Source organism: Myodes glareolus, chromosome 2 (genome assembly GCF_982192425.1).
Source record: "Myodes glareolus chromosome 2, mMyoGla1.1, whole genome shotgun sequence".
Classification (NCBI taxonomy): domain Eukaryota; kingdom Metazoa; phylum Chordata; class Mammalia; order Rodentia; family Cricetidae; genus Myodes; species Myodes glareolus.
Window position 1 is genome coordinate 43,464,741 of NC_142027.1, and position 9,741 is coordinate 43,474,481.

At 42.7% G+C, this 9,741-nt stretch overlaps 1 protein-coding gene across 3 annotated transcripts in view; it reads left to right on the forward strand.

Annotated features, from left to right (window-relative positions):
* Cmss1 (cms1 ribosomal small subunit homolog) overlaps positions 1–5,595 on the forward strand; it is a 294,743-nt gene extending 289,148 nt beyond the window's left edge. For all 3 annotated transcript variants that reach the window (XM_048422369.3, XM_085685651.2, XM_048422370.3), the window contains exons 8-10: positions 216–303; positions 3,928–4,016; positions 5,332–5,595. In XM_048422369.3, coding sequence (XP_048278326.2) covers positions 216–303; positions 3,928–4,016; positions 5,332–5,415 — 261 coding nt within the window. In that variant the 3' untranslated portion in view covers positions 5,416–5,595. The remainder of the gene's footprint in view (positions 1–215; positions 304–3,927; positions 4,017–5,331) is intronic.
* The last annotated feature ends 4,146 nt before the right edge of the window (positions 5,596–9,741 follow it).

The following is a 9,741-nucleotide window of genomic DNA, read 5'->3' on the forward strand; positions in this document are numbered from 1 at the left end:
ACTCTTGAATAGAAGCTCAGGTCTGAGTCCCAGTTCCTTGGACATTTACCAATTTTATAAAAAAAAAAATCTTCTTTGTCCTAGAATTAGTTTCAGGGCAAGAGTGGTCCTATTTGCTTTTTTATTTTCTTTAGAGATGCAGTGCTCTCAAGTGGCCTGTGGTTGCACTCTGTTAGTGATTCTGCCTTCTCTTTCTCCTCTTCCGTCTTGGAAAGGTCCAGGAGCAAGTGAACTTGCTGGAGAAGCGTGTGATACACCTGGGTGTGGGGACTCCAGGGAGAATCAAACAGCTTGTTAAACAAGGTATGAAGTGAGGATGGTGAGAATTCTGTCAATAGCTACCCCTTTCCCTTGCCCCTGTGTAAGTCTAGGGAAGCACATTTGGGGTGCTTTTTTACAAAAAGAAAAACAGTCCTTGCTTACCTTTATGATCACCCAGTGGGAAATCAACTCCGCCTTTGATTTCAGAAGCCAGCCGGTTTGAACAGTGCTGTGGGTAATGACAAGGACTGTGGCCCACTGAAATTCATTTGCCCCACTAAACACATTCAAATTCCAGTGGCTCTGAGCATCAGAGTGGATCCACACAGGCTCTACTACCCATTAGCAGTCCTTGGACTTGGTAGAGGATGCTATACTGAATACTCCCTTCTCAGGAGACTGAGGCTTGGCACTCAAAGAGTTCCACTCTAGTTAGGATGGGATAAATGTACTGAAATGGGAATACCGTTTCTATAAATGGTACGGACATAGATATTCCTGAATATTCATCCCAAATACTTTTCCCTTTTAGTGCTTTGTACAGGAAGTTTTCCAGGATTCCTGGTAGGTTTTAATAGTTTGCAAACTTCCTCAAGCCAAAAACCTAAAAACCTTCTGGTAAACCTATTACCTGTTCTTAACTAGACCTTTAGGTTTGTGAGGTGGTGTGTTTTTACGGTGCTGGAAATTGAATCTAGCAACATACGCATGCTAGGCAAATGCTCTACCACTGAACTGTATCACCAGTTCTCTTTTTACTTTTACTTTGAGAGGAAGTCTCACTAAGCTGCCTAGGCCGGCCTTGATCTTGGGGTCTTTCTTAACCTCCAGAGCAGCTGAAATCCCAGACCTGAGCTGGGAGGCTAGTTCAGATTTATTGATTTCATTCTTCATTTTCAAATTGCTTAATATAGTAATGTGACTTTGTCTTCTGGATCTATTCCTGAATTATTTTGTATATGTCAGATTAACACCTTCAGCAATATTGTAACTCAGGAAGGATCATCTAAAATGCTTGACATTCCTCGCCAGGTAACAATACCTACAGCTAATTAAGCCCACTGGCTGCAGAGTTCTGTGCAAATGGCATAGAATTAAGACACCGAAGGTCCCTGATAGAGACAGGAGACAAACATTTTTTGAATTTCTTGTAATTGGTATTGTGCTGGACATCCTTGTATGTGCTTTCTAACTGGTACCCACAGCATCCTTACTGGCTAGGACTTTTGTGAGAGAAAGCATAGCTTCAGAAGAGATGGGTGACTCACCCCCCACCCCCACCCCCCGTGGTGTCAGACCAGGCCTCCTTAGTTCCAGAGCCTTCCCCCTCCCTCAGGGGTTCCTTGATACTGGGGTGTTCATCTTGTAGACATGGAAAGGCATTGAAATTAGAAAGCAGGTGTTAGGTACCGAATCCTTCTAAGAAAGACAGATTTGAGGCAATTGTATGGGCGTCGGGCGTTGGGAGAGGCCAGGGAGAGATTTTCAAGTTGGTCCTCGCCGCCCCCACAGCTCTCATCTCAGGGTTCAGCTTGCCCCCTCTGGGACCCATGACTTTTCTGTTACCCGATCCCTACCACCTACAAACAGGGCTCTTTGAGGTTTAAAGTAGAAACAGCTAGGCATGGAGGGAGGCAGACAGAAAGAAGCTGTCCAAACTGTTGATTAGATTTCTACAGAGTTGGGGAAACTCTATATGACGGCCTGTTTCATATGGAAAAATAATGTTGGACTGTTGATGTTTTATGTGATATTAATGAAAACTTTTACTTCTAAATCCAATTGGATGGATAGTTAGAATATATTAGCCATGGTGTTATATTGCATGGAAGGTGTTTATGGAAATAGCCCAGCACCCTGGGAGCTGAGGTTCTGCCAGAACTAGGGCGGTGCCACATAAGTCACTATCTTAACACAGTGTGGATCCGTCCACTCTCTGAGGAGAGTTTCCAGACATGAACGCGGTGCCATAGCACTGGGATCTATGGAACCATATCCAGAGATGTGTTGTTTCCATTTAGCAACTAAGGAAATGTTCTGACTCTAGGCCTGTGAGGAAAGCAGAAGGCACAGGGGAGCAGGTGAGGTGACTAAGCAGTTAACGGTGCTCACCGCCTAGCCTGAGGTCTTGAGTTTGATTCCTGGACACACACGGTGGAATGGAGGGCCAGGAGGGCCGGCACCTCTAAGTTGTCCCCCGACCTCCTTTCTCTCACTTTGGCACACAGGCCTACGCCGATACACACGTGCATGTGCTAAATAAATGTAATTTTTTTAGGGTTTTTTTTTGTAGTTTTTTTTTTTTTTGTAGTTTTTTGAGACAGGGTTTCTCTGTAGCTTTGGAGCCTGTCCTGGAACTAGCTTTTGTAGTAGACCAGGCTGGTCTTGAACTCACAGAGATTCGCCTGCCTCTGCCTCCCAAGTGTTGGGATTAAAAGCATGAGCCAATACTGCCTGGCAGAGATATTTTCTAGTTAATTGTGAGTATACCGCCTTCCAGTTTTTTTATACAACAAGTATATGTTTTTATGAAGCAGAGATTATATAACATTCCACATGTTTATAATGTATTTGTTTAATATGTATATATATATAATATATATCTCATTTATAATACATACATTTGTACCTTTAGAGGATTTTCCTTCTTAGGAAATCGATTTACTTCTCGTTTGAAATATATATGTATTACACTGTCTGTCTGCAATACTTCTAGTGTAGGATACTTGGATTTTATCCAGTTTTTTAAAATTATATATAAAACAGTGATCATCATTGGAAGTAGTGTTAAGCTTCTGGAAGTTTTTTAACTGGGACATCACAGAAAGAAAGCTCTTTTGTCAGTGCATGTTTGAAAGCTCTGGGTAAAGGTGGTTCCATTCAAGAAGAGGTTTCTCTGCTTGCATTCTGCAGCGCTGAGTCTGTTTTCAAGTCTCTTTTTCCCCTGTTTCCTATGATACTTCCAGTGAGAGTGTTGCAACTACAAGGTAGTGTAAGAGGCATGGAAAGTATCTGGGGCAGAGGGAAGACTGAGCAGGGACAGGCTGCGGGGGAGTAGCTGCATGGGGAGGAAGCTTCGAGTACTGTTTGCAAGCATGGCGGGCAAGACCTTGGAACTACTGCAAGAGCTGGGTTTGCACCCACCTTTTAGGACCTGAGGACCAAACAATCCTGGGCCTCCTCCTCCAGTCTTCATATGCGGTAATTCTAGGTAAACCGAGTAACAGAGTGGGTGCGATCCTTACGTGATTCGCCAGTCTCATCACCTGGTAGCCCCATCAGCATCCTTCCCCGCACCTCTCAGAATCAGGCAGACTCCGGTGCTCTCAACCCTTCTGAAGGCCAGAGTCTCCTGTTTACAGGAAACGGCTTCTCAAATCCCTGTCAGGAAAGAGACCCCAGCCTCTGGCCTTCACAGACAGAGGGCGGAGCACCTGAGTGTTGACAGGCTTCCCCAGTGTCGCTCCTCTGTCCTCAGAAGCAGTGAGAAAGCTGCATGTGTCAGAGTGTGGCATGTGTTTCCCATCAAGCAAGCGTCAGTGTGCAGAGGTTCATTGCTGGAGGGGGGAGGAGGCTCGCAAGTGAGGCAACCAGGAGGATGAAAACCATTTTAATAGGCTTACGTCGTGAGGTCTTTACTACCACGATTCTTGCTGTGTCTTTCAGATGGCCTTAATTTGAACCCCTTAAAGTTTCTGGTTTTTGACTGGAACTGGAGAGATCAGAAGCTAAGGAGAATGATGGACATTCCCGAGGTAATGTGTAATCAGCTGTTGTCTTTAATCTTTTTTTTTCCCAATTTGAACTTGAGTTCAAACACAATAATAAAGTCTTTGACTTGAGGAGCCAGCACATTCTAGCTTTGGAAATAATTTCTGTCTTTAACGCTGAGGTAACTATTATAGAGCCATCTCATCCGCTTAGACATAACTGTATCCTTTCCATGTGTAATACACAGTCTGCTTGCTTGCCCACTAAATGACCATGGCCCCTGCCCCACTAGGACATCTGTACTTCAAAGAAGCTAGACGACCTGGAGGATTTGCCCTTTTCCTGTGCCTCTCGTCACAGACACACTCCTCTCTGCCACTTATTCTTACATAGACGGGAGGAGGGGCTGCCTCGTGGCTGGCTTCTTCACATCCCCACAAAACCTACTTATATAATTTACAAAGATGTTTTCGTTTTGTGTGGAGGGTTTCTGCGTCTCAGTGGATCCAAACTGAACGACTGAATGCCTTTGTGGGCACCGCACACACAGCTCACTGTATATTTATGAAAAATAGTTCATTGCCTCCATAATGTAGAAATTTCATTTTACCACCCACCATGTTATCATGAAACAATTTTTCAATCTAATCTGATATTGTGGAGAGGAGATCATATAATAATAAATAAGGGTGTCAGTCACCTACCAGGACTAAATCATGCAAGTAACTGAATCTTGGGGTTAATTTGCCACATAAAACTACTTCCCCAAACTGAACCGAGTTCATTATAATTGACTGACGAGTTGTATTAGGCATCAATTCAAGTTAAAATCCATTGAGATGCACACACATATAATAGTGGGGTGCACTCTGCCTCCGTGAAGAAACTTTTTTTTAACTAGTTGTCAGCCATGAGGCCGGATTTGATGGTTTGTGATGTGGTGTTAAATCTGAGGAATCCACCATACCGGGGCAGGGACTTGTCATCATAGGTAGTTTTATTACGATCATGCCATTAACAATTATCACAAGGCAGTCAATCCTTTATTGGATCCTTGCGTGAAAATCTGGGTTACCTAAAGCACTTTGGAGTCTCTGAACATTTCTGTGGCATTTTCTTTTGGATGGATGCGAACATAAAGGCTTATGATGAAAATTTTAATGAAACTGATGTTTTACATAGTCCTCTTCCTTTACTTGTGTGACTCTCAACTCTGGATCAAACATGGCAGAACTTTCCCTCTCTGATCCTGGCCGTAGCAGCTGTACGAACACCTGGGACCCTAGGCATGGACTTTGCTCACCAGGACTACTTTTGTGTGATGCTAACATTTCTATTGTTTTTTTTTCTCTCATTTAGATAAGAAAGGAAGTGTTTGAACTTCTAGAAGTGGGAGTGTTGGACCTCTGCAAGTCAGAGTCCTTGAAGCTGGGCCTCTTCTAACCCTGGTCCTGATGAAGTGTCCAGTTGCCAGCAGGCTGCAAGCACTCAGTCGCTAGCTACAGTGATGGAGCTGTGTTAGTCCTGCTCACTGCAAACGCTTCATGGGGACTTTCGGACACCTGTGCTATGAACCTCTCCTTTGGCTTATGCCCTCATACAATAAAGAAGCTCTGCCTTGCATATGCTGTTTTTGTTGAGCAGACTGAGTTTTTCTTCCTCCTCTGCTTTGACTGTGTGTGGGACAGGAAGCAGCAGCTGAGAACCTGAGCCTGAACTCTGAGCATCAGTCTTTGAGGCTGCAAAATGGGTACGCCACCTCACACAACTTGCAGAGAGACTGCGGTAAACTAAAGCATGGTGTCTGGGGCTATAACTCAGAAGTAGACTTCCCACAAGTGATTAGGGGTTCTGGAAACCAAAATCCATCATCCCCTACCCCCATCCCAGAGAGGGCTTAGGGTTTTAAATATACTTTTAGTGGCCTGGGATGAAGCGCCCTTCCCTCATTTCTGATTGGTCAGATCAGAGAGAGAAAGTGAGCTACTGGACTCAGAACACTTGTCAGGCAGGTCAGCTAGAAGGGATCCCGTCATGGGGAGATAGGTGCCTGCTTGGTCTTTTTCATAGCTCGAAAGGAAGCTGGATGTACAGCATCTTGTTATTTGTGGTCTCGTCATAGCTCTCTGCCTGCCAGGTGCCCCTGCCTCCTACATTCCCTCTCTGTGAAGCATGGCCTCTGCACACAGTGTGGCCCACAAAGCTAGCAAGAGCAAGTATACCTATACAGGCAGATGATAAATACAGCAGTCTTATCCATTTACATGTTTTGATTTTAATTTGAAATAATTTCCAGTATGCACAATTTTTGCAAAAATAATGTAGATAATTCACATGTCTCCTTCCTCAGGTTCTCCCAATGTTACCATCTAATAATATACCCAATGCACAGGAACCAAAACTGACAAAGCAACCTCAGCACGGTGCAGTTAAACTGGAAATGTTATTGTGATGTCACAAGTCTTTCCTCTGATGACCCCTGGAGGATCCTGCTGTGCTTGTTCCTCCTCATATTGACAGCCATCACTCTCCGCTTCTCTCATGACCCCACTGGATGAGTGCTCACCATTGTTTGTGAGCTTTCCTAAATTCCGATTTTCTCTATTATGACGTGCAGTCTTGTGGCTTTTGGTCAGAACCACAGTGGTAGTGTGTCCATCTCTCTGTCGGATCAGGGAATGCATAGTCACTGTGTTTTAGTTCCCGTGACATCAGCCTTGAACACCTGGTGAAGGTGCCATCTGCCACTTTCCTCCATGGCAGAAAGATGTATCATTTTTCCTTTGTAGTCCATATCTGTCTTGGAAGAGATGCTTTAAAGATCTATAAGTGCTTTTGTCTTCAAGGCACCCAGTAATTTTTAGCAGCCAAAGATCATGAATGCAGTATCTTCTCTATTTCTTCTTTTGATCTTCATTGGAATCCCTATGAAAAAGAGCTTTTCTTTTTCTTAGTTTCTTTGTTCAGTTATTTTTTTACACCAATGAGGACACATGAATATTTTATTCTATAGGTTTTAATCCATTACTATTTTATTTTATTGATCCTTTTTTGTTTGTTTTGTTTTGTTTCAAGACAGGATTTCCCTGCATAGTTCTGACTGCCCTGGAACTTGCTCTGTGGACCATGCTAGCCCAAACTCAGAGATCACCTACTTTTACCTCCTTAGTGCTATGTTCAAAGGTGTGTGCCACCATACTTGGCCACTGATTGAATTCCATTTTGTTGGAGGCTGGAGAGATGGCTCAGGAGTTAGGAGCACTGGGTTTTCTTCCAGAGGACCCAGGTTCAATTCCCACCATCCATAAGACAGCTCACAACTGTCTGTCACTCCAGTTTCAGGAGGCCTGACACCTCCACACTAATGTACATAAAATAAAGCTCAATTTTAAGAAAAAATTCTATTTTGTTACTCATATAATTATGTGCTCTGTTCCAAGCACGGTGTGTACAAATCAATATATAGTCTGCTTCATCATTGAAACAATCCTAAAAGTATTATCCACATTTTAATTTATCGTTTGTTGGTTTATTTTGAGACAAACTCTCATTGCGTATCACTTGGCTGTCCTGGCATTCACCATGTAGACCAGGCTAACTTAAAATCTCACATAGATCTGCCAGCCTCTATTTTGCAAGTGCTGGAATTGACACAAGCACCACTATGTCCAGTTCTTGTTCATATTTTATAGACAATAAAACTGAGTCCCACAAAGAACATGCTCGGTTCAAATAATAGAAATGGAAGTCAGGCCCAGGACTCAGAGTTCATTCAGGAAATCAAGCTGTCTTTTTGGAAACTCAAGCTTACAGCAAACAGATGATAAAGGAAAATGGATGCCGTTGCAGTTAAATTTCACATTGAAGTTATTCTAGCTCCCTGGGTGGCAAATCAACAGTCCAGCAAAGCACACACTCCTGCACTCTAGTGAGCATGCCTGGGCACCTCCTCAAGCTGAAAGTTGCCACACAAGCATTCAGAGAAGACAAGGGTGCATTCCATCTTCAAAGATCCTGATCGGAGCTCAACTAAGGAAAAAGAAAGGAAAGCCACTCTGGCCATGAAATTCTGTTCAAACTATTTGAAATTATGTTATGCCAAACCAAACCCTGTTGCTTTTATCCTTTTAACCCTAACAAGTGAGATTTCCCTATGCAATGATAAATAAAATGGATCACATAGCTTCCTAATCCAGGCGTGTTACTGTTTGTCAAGTGATATCTTAGATAATCTAGAAAAACACATACCACGCATAATTTCCTATAAATCCATTGCAGTCTAAGTCTGTCAAAATTCAGAAAAATCCACCAAGTTGTCCTTAAAACTGAGACTATTGGGAATGTTTGAAGTGTCTACCCTGTACACATAACCATGTCCTGACTCTACACACATTTACTATATTTGCATCCCTGCAGGTAATAGGAAAAGACAATTAGATGCAAGGCAGTCCTAATTTGTAAATGTGTGATATTGCCTAGAAGGTATTGTGAACTGTGGTCCTACAAACATCAGCCACCGTCACCGTCTTACCCAGAACAACTGTTACGACTGACATTCCTGCATAGAACAGAAATTTGGGAGTCATTAGACCTTCAGCTAAGATTCCAGCTGCTTCTTTCTGCCGCCTACTTCCATCCACATGTAATTTTGCCCCAACTGCATGTGGTTTTAAGAGTTACTTAAACATAGCCAGTAGACTATTTAATGAAGAGTAGACTCCACCTATACAGTGATGACAGTTACCTTCCATGCTGGGATGAGATTAAAGCAATGTAGCTGTTGGGGGGGTCAGTACCCCCATCTTTCTGCAATCACATGCAATAAGATCATTGATTGAATGAGGTACACTGCATTACTTTGGTCTGTCGTTGGTTCCATTTCCAGTGAGTAGACATGTGTTCGCATCTCCTAAAAAGTGTATGTATATACCAGAAGATTACATCATGGTTAAAGAAAAAGACAAGGTTTAAGAAAATCCCTCTCCAAGCTCTCTAATGAGACTACCACACAACAAGCTACTGGCAAATAGGTGTCAGTTCAGAATGGTACTTAGGCAATTTTCCTCACTTGCTTATATTTTTTCCTATAAGACAGGGTCTTACTAGCCTTGACTGGATTGGAACTCTTATGCTGGCCAGGTTGGACTCAAACTCGGAGATCCTCATGCCTCTGCGTCTCAAGTGTTGGGCTAAAAGTATATGCCACTACTGCTCAACCTCAGAATACATTTGCAATTCCTAAAATTATTTTTAGCTGCATGCTGGAGTAGGAGGCTACTATTGGCATCCAGTGGGAGGTGTGACTGACACTTAGTTGGTATAAGTCAGGGGTGCAGCTAAATATTCTGTGCCACACAACAGCTATCCAATTGTCAAAAGTGTAGTTGAGGGAACTTGATTATTAAAAAGCAAAGCAAATGAAATGTACTTCCAAGTGTAAATTGTATTATTTAGAACTCGGTTTAAGTTAAGGCCCACTCCATGAGATGGAATTGATATTCAAAACTGCTAAACTAACTGATCAAGAACCTGAGGTCGGTCATGGACCCTAGGAAAAACCTACAACTCTTATTCTGCTAAAGGGGCAGCAATAAAAATCACTCCTAATAACATAATGCCCATTGATCAGTGCCTCTTTCTCAACCCTCATCAGAGAAGATTCTTCTTGCAGTGGATGATGTAAAAAAAAAAAAAAAAAAAAAAAAAAAAAAAAAAAAAAAAAAAAAACACCGCTCCACCGCTGGTCAATTGTCAGAGTTAGAGACTTTG